The sequence below is a fragment of the Nerophis lumbriciformis genome, linkage group LG31 (assembly GCF_033978685.3).
Source record: "Nerophis lumbriciformis linkage group LG31, RoL_Nlum_v2.1, whole genome shotgun sequence".
NCBI lineage: Eukaryota > Metazoa > Chordata > Actinopteri > Syngnathiformes > Syngnathidae > Nerophis > Nerophis lumbriciformis.
In genome coordinates, this window is record NC_084578.2 from 29427796 (window position 1) to 29445803 (window position 18008).

Genomic DNA, 18008 nt, shown 5'->3' on the forward strand with positions numbered 1-18008 from the left:
GCTTACGCGCTTAATTCAATACTCGCCGTCATTCCGGGTGGATTGACAAAAGACCTCCAGCCGCTAGATATTGGTGTCAACAGGGCATTCGAAGCTAGACTGCTAACTGCGTGGGAACAGTGGATGACAGAAGGCGAACACACGTGACGTTCACCAAGACAGGGAGGCAGGGAGACAGCGCCAGACGACATTTTGGATCCCACATTCGCCCAACTTTTCAATTCGGACAACGAAGGAGAATAATTCGAGGGATTTATGAATGAAGAATAACTTCAGAAAGTGAGCGTTATGTTTATTTTGTGTGTTGTGACATTAACGTTCGAGCAACATTATGTTGCTATTGCTCTGCACTATTTTGAATTTTACTATGTTTGTGATTGCACATTTGCGTACATTTTGGGAGTGAACAGAGTTGTTAGAACGCTGGTTTTTAATATATTATTAAAGTTTGACTGACCTATCCGACTTTTTTTTTTGACATTCCTTTAGCGCAGTTAGATGCGGCTTACAACACCGGGCGGCTTATAGGTGGACAAAGTTTTGAAATATGCCGTTCATTGAAGGCGCGGCTTTTAACCCAGGGCGCCTTATGGTGCGGAAAATACGGTAATTTTCAGAACACTGATAGTAATAGTAATGTGGCATTGAGTTTAAACTAAACACTTAGCACGTTTTGTTCAAAATACCGTTACCGGTATATATTTGGTCTACAAATACTGGGGTATCAGTTTTGGTCCATATCGCCCAGCCCTAGTGTCCACAAAAGTAATTAAAATCTCCCCTGCAGCTCGCGATGCGACTACCCTGACACGTCACCACAACACTCCACAATTTGAGAAACACTGAGCTCAACTGTTTTCTTTTAGGTCGAATAAGGTGACATACAGGTGAAGAACAATCAATATTTGATTTAATGACCTTGTGTGGATGTTTAAGTGGCAAGTTATAAGTTAAAGAGTTCATCAATGCATGTGATCAGGACATCAAAAGTAAAAGTAAACAAAAGTATAGTGGGGGACATACCAGCTTGACCTGAGCCTCGGCGATTTTACGGTTATTCTCCTCCAAGATTTTTTCCAGTTCCTCTCGCTTAGATTTTTCTTCTTCCTGGATGGGAGACACGGTGTCATGTTAGCGCACAAACAGGCTACAGGTGCACTATACTTTGTGCACATACTTTCACATGCTGTCCATTGTCACACGCACTCACCACCAAGACGCACACTCAGTTGACTTCGTACACCAGAGAAGTTTGTTCTCTTGCACAACACCACACTGTGGCACGCTTTGTAGTCAGCTCAAATTGTTTGTAATACAGAGTGCGGACACCTCTCCCCAGCCCCCACGCTATAGTTGTTCCAGAAAAGCGTAACCACATTTGGGGCATTTTGTAGTATTGTGAAATAATTAGCTAGTTCACACAAGGGTGTAGGGGGAACCCACTCATCGCACTCAAAAAACATATCAGTGACAGACAATCTAGAAATATTTACAATATCTGTCCTAAGCAATAATAACAAGATACAAATAAAATAGGGAATAGTTTTGGCTCACCGATGCATGTATACCTACGCATGTTCCTTGCCTGTGTACCTACACAACTGGTGAAAGCGTTCAGCATAAAACAGTTGAATATTTACTGTCTCGTCCGGACTGTGGCCCCTGCAGAGAGAGAAGCGCTCCTGGGGTGGGTGTGTAGGTAGGTATGGGGGAACTCTGCCAGACCGCACCTGCGGCATTCCTCTTTATAACTGATTTCTGCACTGCTTAGCCTGCAGCCACAGCTCACACTCATGTTTAGTTTATAGGTTTCTGTGCAGTGTCACAGCCCCAGATGACAGCAGAGTGAAGGAGAGAGTACAGCACAAAAGTGGTGTTTGTGTGTGTTCGAGGAGACCCGGACCACGGTAACACTTACAGAACAGGACACAAGTCACAGTTGAGCTGAAAGGCTGCAGGCCAGCTCAGGTCAAGTGCTAGTTAGGAAGGTGGTTACAAAATAACAATATCAATCTTTACAAACAGCCCTATAGAAGAAGGAAGTCATGAGTGAGACACATAGTACATTTCCACGTGAGCTTGTCTGTGTAAAATAGTTCATGTAAACAAACATGTCAAAACCTAAGATAGCTAATCATGTCATAGCAACATTTCTGCTATACATTTGTTTGTCTTATCTAAAGGTGAAAAAGGATTGTTACTTGGAATTGGTGGTAAAGATAACCATAACAGAACAAAAAGCCCCTTTTCCAAAGGAATTGTGCGTGTTTTGCCATTTAAATTTCGACTAAAATTGGTCGTTCTTGTAACCTTTAGTACCTCTTTTCCACTGTAGTGAACTTGGTCCTGATGGAGATTTAGTTCAGTTGGACAGACACCAGTTTGACTTTCTATTGTCCTTGGTAGCGTTACGTCACATGGCCATCCCATCAGAAAATAACAAAAGGGAGATTAGCATCAGCTGCGCAATTCAATTACGTTTATTAGGTCAAATTATTAATTAATTAAAAACAAGGAATTATCTGAAGAGCAGTTAAACTACAGCATTGTTTTGAACATTCTCTATATTCCGAATTTGGCAAACGACCAGCCAAACCCCCGGTCCTCCAAAAACACAGCTATTAGTGTGTGTAAGGTTTTAGAAATGACTTAAAATGAAGTGGCTGGCTCATGGTCAAACTCAAACGTGTACGGCAGATCATAATTAATAATCGTTTACGAAGTCAACTAACCAAAAAATTAATCGCTGACTAATAAAAAAAATCATTAGTTGTAGTTCTAAGGCCCTGCTTACACTGGACACCAAATTAGATTTATTTGCCCTAAAGTGACACAGATCGGATGTTTATATATCTTAAAGTGCTTCAAATCTGGAATTTATATTCGCATCAGATTTGGGCCACATCAGGCGCTAGCCAGACTCCGTTTGGAATCTAATCTTTCCAAATGTGACTGCAGTCTCAACCGCAATGCGACCTGAACTTTTACGTCATCTTTGGTCGAGCTACGTCATTCGTGTGCGCAGGAATGCAATTTGCAATTTCCTTCTTCCTCCTCTGCAGTTGTTTTCCATCGTCTGCCTAGTTCCTGTACACAACAGCCACAGCACAAACCCACCAAAAGGCTGCTCTTTGGCGTCCATGTTTTCTTATGTCATAGTGACTTCCTTGTTCATTTATGGCATCTGGTCAACTTCCTTTGTTTTCACTTTATCTAACTGCACATGCAAGTTACGTCGGGGCCACATCGGTGTCTGTGCGCGTTTATATTGGAGTCTGATAAAAGATAACATTTTACTTGTAAACTAAAGTCAGCTGGAAAAATATTACATTTAAAAAAAATTGGATTTGCGTCACTTTGGCCTGCAGTGCAAACGTAGTTTAAGTGGATGGCAATATGACATTTATCGCTTATATTTACAACAAAAAAGCTGTAAATAAAGATAACATGTGAGTACCTACTTGAGGCAACACCTCCAGCACTTCATTATGTAAACCGTTCAGAAATCAGCCAAGCAAACTTGCGGCGTGGTGTGAACACCAAAAAAATAAAAAAATTACATCCACAGTTCGGCACCTCTGTGGTGCCTTTACAATAGAAAGTCGTAAAACCGCCACAGTGGAAAAGGGCTCTATGGTGCCATATGTAGAAATTTCATGTCAAGTCATCATTAGAAGGCTCTGATATGTTAAAAGGCATTAATAAATCATGTTGTTTTCGAACACCTCTATAACTGATAATGGTAGTTCAGCCGGGATATGTTCATTTCAAAATTAGATTTACAGCCCCGAAATCTTGTTATTGTTTTCATTTCGATGCCCCGCCCTCCACCCTTTGACCAATTAGAAAGTCCGTGGGTGTGTCACATCCAGGTTGCCAGTTACGCACCGCCACCTTCGTCTAGCTACTGCCACTGGTAAAGTTACTAAACATGTCAGACCTTAGTGAATCTAAAAGGCCTCGTTTAGATTCTCAACTTATTCATGACAAAGCCAGGAACAAAACAAGGATTTGTGTTGGGGATGCCTTTGAAAGATGGAGACGATTGAAGGCGGAGAAGATTTTTTTCATCTGACGCCAAACTTGCTAATTTCATCCTTGATAGTTAAGTAAGGCATTTACGTTTTCTTATTACTTTTAATAAATGGAAATGGACATTTCGTATGTAAACTATATAAAAAAAAAGAAGTTAAAGTACCAATGATTGTCACACACACAGTAGGTGTGGCGAAATGATTGTCCAATACAGTCTATGATCTTGTCTAACGAAACTAGTATGTCTGTGCAACGAATGCTTAGCATGCTAGCCCGGTCAATGACACATCAACATATAGGCTAACGGGGGAAATATATGCCTGTTTGCCTGTATGTCGATGTGTCATCCAACTGATAGGGCAAAATATATTTTCGAGAAATAAAACCTATGTTGATTATGGGTAGTGTTGTTCTCAATATGCTGATACGCTGAGGAAATGCGTTCTAACATTAGCACGGCTAATTGCGGTTTCTGGTACTGTATGTGCATCAGGCACATATGAGGTGGTATTTGCTTGGCACAATACAATGCAGTACATATAACAATTTTCTACTTTGTGTATTGACATGGTAGTAGGCAATATGATTTATGCGTAACGTGGTTTATGCGTAACGTGGGTTGGCTCATAGAATCGCACTCTGCACTGAAAGATGTGCGTAAATGGAAGAGAATGCAGTGCGTCAGGTTGGATGCAACATGGAGTTTTGCTGAACGAAATGTGGCGAAACTTTTACTGTTGGCTTTGGCATGCCATCAAAGTAGGCCTATGTGATATAGAATATATTATTATACATAACATATTTCGATGGTGGTCCGTGCGGTCAAACTAGACATTTTAGCAGGGTAATGTCAACAATCTGTCCCGACTGCCGACTAAAATATTGCTGCGTGACTTTACAAATACATTTGGCTAATCGACATTAGTCAAATGTGGCATAATTACTTAGTAAACCATCTTGCAAGAAGCATAAACAAGACAAACCTACAGCGTTGGACTCGTCGATTGCCATTTGAAGTTCCTTGGAGTAAGATTCGGATTTGGCTGCGTATCTGGCAACCTCAGTCATGGAAAGTGGGAGGGGACTACAGAATTTTGACCGTGATTGCAGTACCATTTCTGGCCACATTACTACATGTGGCACCTTTAACATTTGTACGTTGCGTTACAAAACAGTACCACACAAAAAAGTATGGGTTTAGGCTCTGTTTAATTTGCGATATAATAACGTTCTGTAAGAAGTGGACGACTAATTGACTAAATGTGAATAGATACTTTGTTACTGTAACTTTAAATGCTGCAACGTTACCATTATATCGTGCTAATGTTTTGCTCGTTAAGGATCAACTTGCAGCAAAGTTAGCCATTTGCTAAGGGCTAATCTTGTATACTGACGCATAAAGTAAGTAAAAATATGACGTTTGTTTTCTATAATGCACTTTCAGACACAACCCGCCGAGGCTGTTGTAAGCGAGCACAGGTCTCAAGCAATAACAGACATCGAGGTAAATAACTGCAAAAGAGCAGTACTGTCGGTCAGGAATACGCAATATAACCTGATGTAGGTCATTTGTGGTGGTATATTTCTGTGCGAACGAAAAAAACAACAACAATGACCCCCAGGAACCTTTAAGTGCCAAGAACTCCAATTACCAAAACTAAATGTTTCTGGATACTTGATGGAAAAGGGGCTAAATGCTTTGTCATTAAAAAAAAAGAAAAGCATAAGAAAACAGGTCTATTTACCGTATTTTTCGGACTATAAGTCGCAGTTTTTTTCATAGTTTGGCCGGGCTCCAGTGCGATTTATATATGTTTTTTCCTTCTTTATTATGCATTTTCGGCAGGTGCGACTTATACTCCGGTGCGACTTATACTCCGAAAAATACGGTATACGTCTGTAGTGGGACAGGAAATGTGAACATAAGGAGTGGTAACATTAGGGACCTTTTAGTGTAGAAACTGTATGGTTAACAATTTTAACTGGAGAGATGTACTTTGGGTTACTGAAAAAGTCCAAGTACTGTAGTACGTATCTCACTCTAGAAGTACTGGACCTCTAATTGTAATATAGTAGTGTTTTATTTAAACATAAAAAAAAGACTCTTCATACCATGGTACAATCCTCACAGTCCGGGTCAAAGTAAATGATGAATGATGCAAAGCAACTGTGATCTTTGGAAAGATCAAACATCCTTTTACTTAGGCAGGGATATTTTTTTATTTTGGAGTTCTGGTGTATACACCACAAGAAATGATTTGATCCCCGGCTGACAATTATTAAAATATAATAAATTAATTTGTATTGGATTGCAGAAAGGAAGTATTTGACTTGGCTTAATTTTTGTGCTTGCCAATAACTTTTTCTGCGCCAAGCTCTCTTGAAGTTGGGATTTTGGTCCACTCCCCATTATAAATCTTCTGTAGACTTTATTAATCCCACATTCATCAGTGTATATATTTTGCCAAACTTACGAACTTGGGGGGAAAATAGCCCTAGTTGTGCAAAACACAAAATTCCACTGCAGAGGACGCTGGCTGTGTACACCATAATGGGATTTAATGACACTGGCCTAATGTTCCGTCCAATTAAGTCACTTTTCTGTTTACGGTATATGCTTTCACTTTGTAGGCTAATACTTACTAACACAACTTTAGAGTTGAGAAAAACCCAATTCCGCCCAATAGGACATCAAAGTTGCCACAAAGGGTTTACAATGGGTGGTTTATGCTTCTGGGTACGCCCGCCCGTCCCTTTTTGATACCATTGTGAACCTTTCAAAGTTCTACCAAGGAGTTGTACATGTGTCGTGCAATACTCCGTCTAAACACAAGGGGCAGTGTTTTCCGGTGGCACCATTTAAGGACCAGCCATAAGGCTTGTTGAATATTTAGCTTGTTGGCTTCCTTTCATTGCTACTAAACAATGGTAATCAAAAAGAGAAGGAGAGTGTTAAGAACTGAAAATAATCCATGTGTCATTTTTATAACAGTCAACTTCATGAAAGTGTTGATCAGAGATTGGAGAAGGCATTCACAACAGCGGGCTGTACGCCCTCTAATCAAGTTGTCCACACAGGAAATTAGGTATTTAATGACGGTAATGAATGAGTGTCTATAGTGGCTAATTAGGGAAGCCAAAAAGTCAAATGGCACAGAGCAGTGAGATTTCCTTAACAAACTTTGACAACAGAAGAGCAAATTACCAACTCAAAGCCTAATGTACTATTTGGTGGAAACCCATGTTCGATTGCCCCAAGGGCAGTGAGAATTGTACCATGGCTGAGAAATAAAGGCCTCCTAGTACAGCTTCTCCACATAAAGTTGGAGAAGTTGACCAGAAGGATGCGGAAAGGATGGAGGGAAAGGAGGGACTGCGTTCCAAACGACCGAGTGTTACCTCTCTGGCCTTCTGTGCTGCCAACTCAGCATGCCGCTGCCTTTCCAGCTCCTCCAGCAACTGTCTCTCCATGATGCGCTTTGCCTCCTCAACGCGTCGCAGCACCTCCCGCTCTATCTCGTCCTTACGCTTCTCCAGCTCTTCTTCCACACGCTTGGCCACCAGCTCCTCCACTCGGCGCGCTGTCTCCTCTTCGATAAGTTTTTCCTCTATCTCCTGCTGACGACTAACAAACACATGAATTGAATTCATTAGCTTCTTTGAAGTCTGCATATTTGTGTTGCACATCACACAGTAGAAAAACTACTTTCAGAAAATTGCCTTAAAACAGTTCACTCTACGTGAAAACAAGGCAAATATGAAAAATTGCACAGTATTTATATTTAATTGATTACTGTGCAAATACATTGCTCTTTCATGTTTAATAAAGTGTGGGAACTTGGTACACCTAATCTGAATACAATTACATTTAATGCCACACCTTTAATGTCTAGATGGGTGTGAGAATATAGCAAGAAAGTGGGTATGTTGGCCTCACTGATCCTGCCTGCTACGTCTTTTTATTCTCTGGCAGACCAGGTGCGCATCAGCTGTCTTAAGAAGCAGTTACGACACATACCATCACCTAACAGGAAACCGATAAACCTGTTTGTGGTGGGCCAAATGTTTTCGTGGCAGGCCGCAACAAATACATGAAAGGTCAAGAATATAAGTTTAATTTCCTCAATACAGCCCTAAATTTGGACACCCTTGCAATAAAATAAACAATAACATAATGAAAAGCCGAGTCACACTACAGTTCTTCATCTTGTTTTTCTTCCATTTTGAATATATTTATAAAAAAAATATATACCGTATTTTTCGGACTATAAATCACAGTTTTTTTCATAGTTTGGACGGGGGTGCGACTTATACTCAGGAGCGACTTATGTGTGAAATTATTAACACATTATCGTAAAATATCAAATAATATTATTTAGCTCATTCACGTAAGAGACTAGACGTATAAGATTTCATGGGATTTAGCGATTAGGAGTGACAGATTGTTTGGTAAACGTATAGCATGTTCTATATGTTATAGTTAAAGTTAAAGTACCAATGATTGTCACACACACATAAGGTGTGGCGAAATTTGTCCTCTGCATTTGACCCATCCCCTTGTTCACCCCCTGGGAGGTGAGGGGAGCAGTGGGCAGCAGCGGTGTCGCGCCCGGGAATCATTTGAATGACTCTTACCATAATACGTTACGTTAACATACCAGGCACGTTCTCAGTTGGTTATTTATGCGTCATATAACGCACACTTATTCAGCCTGTTGTTCACTATTCTTTTTTTATTTTAAATTGCCTTTCAAATGTCTATTCTTGGTGTTGGGTTTCATCAAATACATTTCCCCCAGAAATGCGACTTATACTTCAGTGCGACGTATATATGTTTTTTTCCTTCTTTATTATGCATTTTCGGCCGGTGCGACTTGTACTACGGAGCGACTTATACTCCGAAAAGTACGGTATATTTTTTAAAGTTTATATAAGGTAATTAAGTTATATAAAAATCAATTAATAATTTTAATGCATAAAGAATAAATAAATATTAACATTGGCAACCATGCATGGCACACTGGACAATGTATTGGGACTGGGCTTTACACAATCAGGACTTTGGGGGCAATCACCAATTAGTTGTTTTCGGCAAAAATCTTCAGCCAAAACATGGCTCTGTTTTTGTCTGTTATCATACAGCTAGGCCAAACATTGCGCAAAACAAACTTTAATTTGTCAGAAAACCACTCTGCAGAATCGAGTACCCAAACAAAGAATCCCACACTTTGGTGTTTATCTGTGCTTCTTTGAGTACAACTGCAAAGTAATCCCTTATGGGACCAAATAAAGTTGCGAGTGGGGCTCGGCGATTATATAATCGTGATCAATTTCAGGTTGATCATGGTCCTGATCAGCTGTGAGCATATTAACTTGATGAATCATGGTGGAAATGTTCACGACTACAGCCAAATCCAAGTTGACGTTTCACCGCTCCACTTGTGGATGTTATTTGTCTTCACTCGACGACGATTGCGTGACGGTAGTTTGGGTGGCCAAAGTGTTGAAAAAGTACTACATAAAAGCATTAAGATGTGAGCCGAGTCTACAAAGGTAGATATAGCAATAGCAGTTTAGCTGCTACTAGTGGAACGTAGCTAATCTGTACTGCTATTAATGATGATGCACATTTGAAAGTAGCAATGATGTTAGCAGCGTATGTAGCATCATAATTTGAAAATGCTAACACTTACATTTTAAAACATTTTTATTATCCCTGACGAGACATGGTTTATTTTGTGTCTTGCATTCCTGCACAAACACTCATTAACTGTTTTATATATTTCTACATGTGTTATTGTAAAAATTCAAAATATTACTAATTCATCTATTCCATGTTCATCTGTTTTTTATTGGCTTTGTTATTTAATCAGAATGTTAATAATAAAAAGTTGATTTAGATTTTAGTACAGATGCTTTAAAACTGGCAGATTAAAAATGTACATTTAAAAAAAAGTGTAAAATAAATCGAGAACGGAAGATGTGAAACAATTAACAGTGATAATTTGTTTTGCCATAATGATCAGTACTGTGTGGAAAAACACTACTGGATTTCAAGAAAAAACTCATAGAAAAATACAACGGTACCTCTCCCCTCCTCCCTCTCTGTTCCTTGGCGTCTTCCCCAACAAGAGTCTTTAATAAAAGTAAAATTGATGTTAAATATTCATCCATTTCATTTGATCATGTATATGTATTTTGCATTGTTTTCTGCAAGCAAAATATGCCTATTCTTTGTAAAATGTGTTTTGTGTTCATGTTTGTGGGAGTCTGCAACAGATTAGATTATTTCTCAGGAAAATAAATTGTTGTGGTTTTCGCACTACTCGGTCTTGGGTGGGGTGGAACTTGGCAATAATCACATGGTGCCACCAGTACGACACATCTTCAGTTGTGTTCCCCGACATCATTGGGTGTTTCGGCCATTTATCACAAGACACTCTATGCCGTGGTTGGCCCACCACAGGCTGATTACTAATGAAAAACGATTGTGTTTATTGAGTGTTAACAAAAGCATTCGTAAACGATTTTTACTAACCCAAAATGCTTATATTCCGACTAAGATTGAAGATTCGGGTAAATAATCCTATTTTGCCACTATAATGTGATTGAAATTTGATTTCCGATTGTCAGCCTGTATTCAATAGAGCTTCTTCTTTTTATACTGAATGAAATGTAATGGATGATTCTTAAAGATGGTCAAATGGGACACAATTTACTGAATAAGTATTCAAGCAATTACTTAAAGGGGAATTGCACTTTTTTTTAAATACATTTTGCTCATCGTTCACAATCATTAAGAGCGATGTTAGGATTTTAAAGATGATAAAAAACGCTTGCAAGGTGCAGCTAATGGGAGTCACCATCGTAGCATTCACAACATTTTATATACAGAGTGCAAATATTCATATAATGTAGTAACAGACACATTCATAACAATATGTAATATGTTCAATATTTACCGTATTTTGGTAATTTTAAGCAATACCGGACCTTATTTCCTCAGCACATTGATTTCCGTTTCCATAGCAGCACATTTCTGACTTCCAGCAACAAATAAGTTCCTTCTTCCGGAAACAAACGCAGGTGTTATAATAATGGCAGATTTGGTAACAGACGACAAAGACGACTATTTTTGGACAAGTGAGGATTCAGAACCTTATCTTTTTTAACCTGAATATACGGAGGATGAACTGCTGCTTATAGTAGCGAGCTCAAAGTAAGGGTGAAACGTTGAAACAGACGGAAGCCGAGAGAGTGAAGTCGGCGTGACGAGACGCTGCAAATGTGGCACTTGGAGCCAAGCTATGCCAACAGAAATGCTGTGCTTACTCAAAATGAAACATAAAAAAGTCCCTGGCCAGCTAGAACAAACAGTCCATCAAATGAGTCACCATAATATTGATCGTGATATATGCAGCCCACCATGCTTGTTATTACAACTCAGGGTTTCCCCTTAATGTACCGTATTTTCCGCACTATAAGGCGCACCTAAAAACCACAAACTTTCTCAAAAGCTGACAGTGCGCCTTATAACCCGGTGCGCTTTATATATGGATAAATATTAAGATTCATTTTCATAAAGTTTAGGTCTCGCAACTACGGTAAACAGCCGCCATCTTTTTTCCCCGTAGAAGAAGCGCGCGGTGCATGCTGGGATATGTGACGTTTCATTTCCATTTGTGTGTTTATGTAAAGACCCCAAAATGGCTCCTATTAAGTGTGTTGTCTGTCTAATTATAAATAATGCAGACGAGGCGTGTTAACTGAGTTCTCAACGTTTTCTCACAGCGTGCTCATAACCACATTCGAACTCCCAGCATACAACATCGCTTCTCAGGGCTACCGCGCATGCTCGTAACTATCGTTGCATGCTGGGTAGTGTAGTTGTTATATTTGCTAGCTCATAACAGCACATTGAGAGACACGCTTACGCGCTTAATTCAATACTCGCCGTCATTCCGGGTGGATTGACAAAAGACCTCCAGCCGCTAGATATTGGTGTCAACAGGGCATTCGAAGCTAGACTGCTAACTGCGTGGGAACAATGGAAGACAGAAGGCGAACACACCTTCACTAAGACGAGGAGGCAGCGCCAGACGACGCCAACATCTGCCAGTGGATCGTAAATTTGCCCAACTTTTCACTTCGGACACCGAAGACGAAGGATTTACGAATGAAGAATAACTTCAGAAAGTGAGCGCTATGTTTATTTTGTGTGTTGTGACATTAACGTTCGAGCAACATTATGTTGCTATTGCTCTGCACTATTTTGAATTTTACTATGTTTGTGATTGCACATTTGCGTACATTTTGGGAGTGAACAGAGTTGTTAGAACGCTGGTTTTTAATATATTATTAAAGTTTGACTGACCTATCTGACTGTTTTTTTGACATTCCCTTTAGCGCAGCGTAGGCGCGGCTTATAGTCCGGGGCGGCTTATTGGTGGACAAAGTTATGAAATATGTAATTCATTGAAGGTGCGGCTAATAATCCGGTGCGCCTTATAGTACGGAAAATACGGTAGTTGAATGTAGCGCGCCGCCACAACATTTATATTACCGCCAAACCTTGTAAATATGATTGGGTTTTTTTAACTCGAAAACAAATTAAAGTACCGTAATATAACGAGCCGATTATTTCAAATTAGAATGCAAAAAAAAACCTTTCATCGTCTTGTCTCTCATAAGGATTGTGAACGATAGGTACATTTATTTTTTTTTAAAGTGCAGTTCTCCTTTAATTGTGTAATATATGAATTACATTCATATATGTGTTATGAAATTTGTCATTAAAATGTTAAATGTAAAAGAATATTCAATTATTACAATATTTAATGATTTAATTTATTATTTCATGATCCAATGATTCATGAACCTATGTGTTAGCAATTAATTAATTGATTTGATTCGTCAAACTACTATTCAATATAGTAATATTCAAGTCCATCCATCCATTTTCTACCTCTTGTCCCTTTCGGGGTCGCTGGAGCCTATCTCAGCTGTATTCGGGCGGAAGGCGGGATACACCCTGGAGAAGTCGCCACCTCATCACAGGGCCAACACAGATAGACAACATTCACACTCACATTCACACACTAGGGTCGTGAAATGTAAATAAGTATTGTTGGCTGTTTTTGGATGGTTATTTATTGGGTTTTATGGTCAGAATAGAGGACCTCTCATTGGCTCCATCGTGAGCTGACTTATTTACATTTATTTACGAGTTAGAATGCATTAAGAAAAATACATCCGCTATCATGTCTTTCATATTGATTGTGAACGATTGGCACAATTCCAAAAACAGTGCAGTTCCCCTTTAAAGGATTCCAAAGTTTCAGGCTTCAGTCCAAACCAATCATTGGACCAGATTCCTGTTAGACCCACCCACTGACTTTGATGGCTGAATTTGACAAATAAAATACATGAAGCGTTGACACACAGGTTCTTGAAATAATTAAAGTTAAAGTACCAATGATAGTCACACGCACACACTAGGTGTGGTGAAATTACTCTCTGCATTTGACCCATTCCCATGTTCACCCCCTGGGAGGTGAGGGGAGCAGTGAGCAGCAGCGGTGGCCGCGCCCGGGAATCATTGAATAAATATTTAATTTGTGAAATTATTAAAATAATTATCTAAATCGTAAAATAATGAAATCAATAACTAATTAAATGTAGTTCTACACTAATGACACGTTGTATTTATTTCCACTCATACTTAATGACACATTTAAGTAGGTCGTGAGTTCAAAACCCCGGCCGAGTCATACCAAAGACTATAAAAATGGGACCCATTACCTCCCTGCTTGGCACTCAGCATCAAGGGTTGAAATTGGGGGTTAAATCACCAAAATGATTCCCGAGCGCGGCCACCGCTGCTGCTCACTGCTCCCCTCACCTCCCAGGAGGTGGAACAAGGGGATGGGTCAAATGCAGAGGACACATTTCACCACACCTAGTGTGTGTGTGACAATCATTGGTACTTTAACTAACTTTAACTTAAGTAAGTACTTAAAATATGTATACATGGTGTTTACGTGACGTCACACATCCGGGTTATCCCGGGTCATCCGCCATCTTGGGAGGCAAACAAAACACACCTGGCCTAGTTGACACGCTTCACGATTATTGACAATAGCTTCGAGCAAACACTGGTGAAAGGCGCATAATGGTTATTTCCTGTTGGGTGAATGGATGTACAAATCGACGGGATGGATCAGTGCAGCGAGGATTTTTCAGTATTCCTAAAATTAGACACAACGAAGGAGAACAGACAAGGAAAATCAGCGAGGAGAGACGACGCTTGTGGTTGGCAAGCATCAACAGGAAAGAGGAGCCATCTCAACATTCCAAAATATGTTCTGATCACTTTGTAACAGGTAGGATTACGTCTCAATCTGTTTATTAAACATTTTAGAACGATGTATTGTTGTATGAATTATATTTTATACTCTTCAGTTGGGCATTATCAAAACTAACAAATTGAATAAATTAACAAATTTATCACATATATAAATAAATATAAGTGGATGGGAGAGGACAGGCTTGGGCAGACTCCCCTTATCCTAAGGAGTCCGACGTGTCCTCGCTAAACACATGGTTTTAATGTACGTTATATATACATACCCTGCCCACTACAAGCACTTTCTCGTTTGCAGTCATGCTTTTAACGTCGCTGACCCATCCGTTAATAAACTGGTTGTATGCCTCCAGAGACTTGAATGCCCTCAATTCCTCCATTGTATAGGCACTGGTGTAATTGACGAGGTAGTTCAAAATGTCTATGTACGTTATGGCCGGGAGGCATTTGTGGTCATACGTGAAACTTTGTTTCGGCACTTCGTACGGGTCAACGCCTATGCATTGTGTCTTCTGGTTGTATCTTTCCAACGTCTGGTTGTCCAAGCCTTCTTTATACTTCTTTTTTGCTGGTTTCTCGGCCATTATGCATACGTTTGTGAACGGGTTCGTATATATGAATTTGCTGATGTTGTACCGGTGCGCTTGCCTTTCAAAATGGCGGATCGCGCGGAGCATCATGGGAAATCAGTCGGGCGTGAAAACTATGTATTTAGTTTATTTTGTCCCATTTGACCCACCATAGATTTTAGCTCAATATATGCGAAGATATCACTTATTGGCTTTGTATTGTAGGTGAGAGCGCAAACTAATGGAATGTCTACTCATAAACCTCCCTAGTAATGAATAATTGTATTTCTGCAATATGCCGAGGGCCACTGATAAAGGAGCTTGGGGACAAAAACGACCCCTGGGGTCGCCTTTTGGACACACATTGTCAGGTGCTAGAGCTAACTTAGCATGTTAGCTTACGTGTAATGTGAGTGTTGATTAATCTCCGGTGAAATACTCACATCTTTCTTTGCCGCTCCATCTCCGCTTTCCTTTCTTCCTCCTCCTTCCTCTGCTTCTCGTCGAGGGCATTTCTCTTGCTTAACGTCCGGCCGAAGATATCCATGCGCTCCGGAGGGGACGGAGGAGCCCTTTCCCGGCGAGCCGAGGTTGTGGCGGACCGAGACCGGGAACGAGAATTTCGGCGCCGGTTCCTCTTCGCTTCTTTTGACTTGGACCTTTTTTTAGATCTCTCCCTGTCTCTGGATCGCGAGCGGCTCCTCTTCTTGCTGTGCTTGCTGCTTTTGGAGTGCTTGGACCGGGATGAGCTTCGGCTTCGAGAGCGGCCCATGATGATGACCACTCTTTAACCAACTATTAGGATCAGTCGCTTGTGCGTGATCAGTATCTTACCTACACACAGGCTCCTTATTCAATGATTATTATTTCTTAAAAGTAGAACCAGGACTCACGTACCAGTTATGATTTAGCATAAATTGTCACTGAACGAGATTGTTTGCCCTACTAGCTTACAACAAGCCAAGATGGCGACTTGACGAAGACGGGTTTCCCGTCATGCACTGCGGCACTCGGTTTGTTTCGGCTGTCCTCGGGATTGCGCAACCTTTCTGAACACAAATGGTAAATAACAGTAATCCATAGAGATTAAAAAAAACAACAACAACCATTGGAAATTAAATATACGTAACAGGGTCAGTTATTTCTTGTAAATAATGTATTTTATAATGTTTTATTATTGTTATACAAACCCCGTTTCCATATGAGTTGGGAAATTGTGTTAGATGTAAATGTAAACGGAACACAATGATTTGCAAATCCTTTTCAACCCATATTTAATTGAATGCACTACAAAGACAAGATATTTGATGTTCAAACTCATAGTTACCCATGACTTGGGCACTAATACACAGTGTTGGGTTAGTTACTGAAAACCAGTAACTAGTTACAGTTACTAGTTACTTTATTTCAAAAGTAACTCAGTTACTAACTCAGTTACTTACACCAAAAAGTAATGCGTTACTGTGAAAAGTAACTATTTAGTTACTTCTTTTTTTCTTCTTTTTTTTTTAAAGCTCCCATTAATGCCCTTTTTGCCTTCATTTCAGTACTGTTATTGCACTGGAGAATACTACAATCTGTTGATCAACTTGACATACATTTTTATTTTCCTTTTAACATAATTAATGAAAAACAGTGCAACATAAAAAGGCATTCCTCCTTTCTTTAAACTTGGACCAATGACCATGAATAAAAAACAAGTTAAAGTGCAACATAAGAAGGCACATCACATAAAGCCTGACATCTGGAGTGATGCTGCTGTCTTCCACACTTGGAGCCATGGATTGTAGAATACTTGTTTTCAGTGGCAGGATCATTGACACAGATGGTGAAGTTTCAGTGCTCAGTAGAGATGGAACACTTTTGGAGGACCTCACCTGCCACTCTCACATCATCATCAGACAGGGTGACATTTGTCTTCAGAGTGTTGTGGGTCAATGCAGAGTATATAGCTGCCTGCTGCTCCCACATATCATAAGTGGAGTTCCACCTCGTTGGGACATCATGTATGAGCAGGCAGCTTTAGCATTTCTTGCTTTGTCTTAAGCACATGAGCAGCTGTTGTGCTTGGGTGGAAGTAAGAAACCTTCCTGATCCTCCCAAAGAGGCGCTCCATCCTATTGACTGAGATTCCCTTCTGTGATGCCAAATTCACTACATGTGCAAAGCACCTATCTGTGGTCCCAGTCCTGCCTCATTCTCTGTAATTATTTGATTTTTGGCATTATCACGTGTGACTGGGATATCTTTATCTTCCATTCCTCCACTGCTTGTGTCAGTACCTGCGCAAGGTGACTCTCGTAGAGGGGGCGTGTCTTCTCATCTCCCAGTCTGCTGTGATGAAGTGAGCGCTTATAGTTCCGCTGGACGTCCACCCGTCTGTCATGAGCGCAACAGATGATGCTCGGGATAGTTTTTTCTTCTCCTGCTCATAAAGATCTGGCACAATCTTATTGCTGAAGTGGGTGCGCGACGGGATGTCGTAACGTGGTTCAAGCACATTCAGCATGTGTTTAAAACCCTTGTTTTGCACAACCGAGTCTGCACTTATAAACACACCGATTCAATGGCGGGGACGTTCAAGCTCCTCCGTTACTACGCTCGCCATGACCACGCTGTGTGTGGACTGAACGTGCCAACAACTTTTTTTTTTGTTTCATATATCAAACCGCGTGTGTGCGTCATCCCCTCCCCACACCCACACACACACACACACACATAGACCGCGCCTCTTTTCTTCTCTCCGGCTTGTGACAGAGGAAGATTCAGAAGAACGACACCGCAGCGCTTCTGTTTCTAGCCGATACTACATCAAAAGTAACGTAAAATAACGCAGTAACGCATCATGTAGTAACGGTAACTAAATTACTGAATAAAAAAAAATAACGCGTTAGATTACTAGTTACCGCCGAAACTAACGGCGTTACAGTAACGCGTTACTTTGTAACGCATTAGTCCCAACACTGCTAATACACCTCCATACCATCACAGATGCTGGCTTTTCAACTTTGCGCCTATAACAATCCGGATGGTAGATAGTA

The 18008-nt window shown here is 40.3% G+C and overlaps 1 protein-coding gene across 2 annotated transcripts in view; it reads right to left on the reverse strand.

Annotated features, from left to right (window-relative positions):
* The window catches only part of arglu1a (arginine and glutamate rich 1a), a 30803-nt gene extending 14844 nt beyond the window's left edge, over positions 1 to 15959 (reverse strand). Inside the window, exons 1-4 of one of the 2 annotated variants that reach the window (XM_061926293.2) lie at positions 15411 to 15959; positions 10123 to 10170; positions 7435 to 7660; positions 1024 to 1107 (exon numbers count right to left, since the gene is read on the reverse strand). In XM_061926293.2, coding sequence (XP_061782277.1) covers positions 1024 to 1107; positions 7435 to 7660; positions 10123 to 10170; positions 15411 to 15739 — 687 coding nt within the window. In that variant the 5' untranslated portion in view covers positions 15740 to 15959. The remainder of the gene's footprint in view (positions 1 to 1023; positions 1108 to 7434; positions 7661 to 10122; positions 10171 to 15410) is intronic. The other variant, XM_061926294.2, reaches the window with a different exon arrangement.
* Positions 15960 to 18008: the final 2049 nt, after the last annotated feature.